General features: G+C 54.1%; 1 protein-coding gene across 1 annotated transcript; it reads left to right on the top strand.

Annotated features, from left to right (window-relative positions):
• Nucleotides 1–106: 106 nt before the first annotated feature.
• Pmar_PMAR008379 (hypothetical protein) lies at nt 107–672 on the top strand (the record flags this gene model as incomplete). Its single annotated transcript, XM_002783632.1, has 1 exon — nt 107–672. A coding segment is annotated over one exon (566 nt), but the record flags the coding sequence as incomplete, so codon positions are not given.
• Nucleotides 673–1,166: the final 494 nt, after the last annotated feature.

The raw sequence follows: 1,166 nt of genomic DNA, 5'->3' as shown, positions 1-1,166 counted from the left end.
ATAAGAGGCATGAACACACTCTTTGGAATACCACAGAGGTGTATTACTGTGAGCACTGTTGGGGTGATACCAAGAATACGGTCCTTGGCCCATGACGCTTCCGGAGTCAAGCTTGCCCTGTCGCTGCATGCCCCGAACCAGGCCCTTCGAGAGAAGATAGTCCCCTCAGCCAAGGCTTGGAGTATTGACGAGTTGATGGCAGCAGTGGATGAGTACTCTGAGGCCAGTCGGGTAGCTGGACGGCCCGATGGTAGTGGTGGGGGCGGGCGGAAGAAGGGTAGTGTTATGATAGAGTACGTTGTGATAAGGGATGTCAATGACACTGAGGAATGCGCCCACCAGTTGGGAGTACTTATGAAGAATCGCAAGGCTGTAGTGAATTTCATCCCTTACAACGCGGTTGATAACGGTAGCAACTTCGAACCACCCCTAGAGTCTTCGGTCACCCGGATGGTCTCTATCCTCAAGGACGTGTATGGCGTTAGAGTGTACTACCGGCGGCATCATGGCCGAGACATTGATGCGGCATGCGGTCAGCTCGCCAAGAAGAGGCCTCGTATGGTACCCGATTTAGAGGACCTTGGCACGGCTTGGGCAGCTGGGCCGGGTACCGTGGTCCAGCCTATTCTCGGAGCAGGAGGAGAAGGGTATAATAAGGCAAGACTTGCTCTGGTGTCACTAGGGATTTGTGCTGCAGCTGTAGTGAGTTTCCGTCTACTACGGCGGCGAGTCTCGTGACTGGTAGTGATCGTTGCGTTGTATTAGTAGTAGGGGGAGGGTTAACGGGTACAGGGGACCTTCGCCTTCTAGTTACTGATGGTATTGGCGGTCGGATCCCACAGGGCGATGGTGTTCGCCTTGGTACGAGGCTTGTCTGAGGGCAGAAGGCGTGGATTCGGCACTGCTGTGGCGAGGGCTACTCGAGATGTCAATGCAGCTATCAGTCTCAATAACGCCCTGTCAGCATGCCAGTCTCATCATCAGGTCTTTGGAGGAATCTTAGGAATCTTCGCTGTGCGTATGTGTACGTGGTCAGGTCCTCGAATGTCTGGACTCTTGTACCTACTCAGTACATAGACTTGGATTCCAGAACGCTTTGACAGCCCTGCATCGCTTCGCGCGCCACAAAACTCCTGGGACTTGCAGTACTCGTCAGCAAGTGGCCG

Source organism: Perkinsus marinus (assembly GCF_000006405.1).
Source record: "Perkinsus marinus ATCC 50983 genomic scaffold scf_1104296936924, whole genome shotgun sequence".
Lineage (NCBI taxonomy): Eukaryota > Perkinsozoa > Perkinsida > Perkinsidae > Perkinsus > Perkinsus marinus.
Note: the sequence above shows the minus strand (reverse complement) of the source record. Positions and strands in the feature narration are given on the sequence as shown.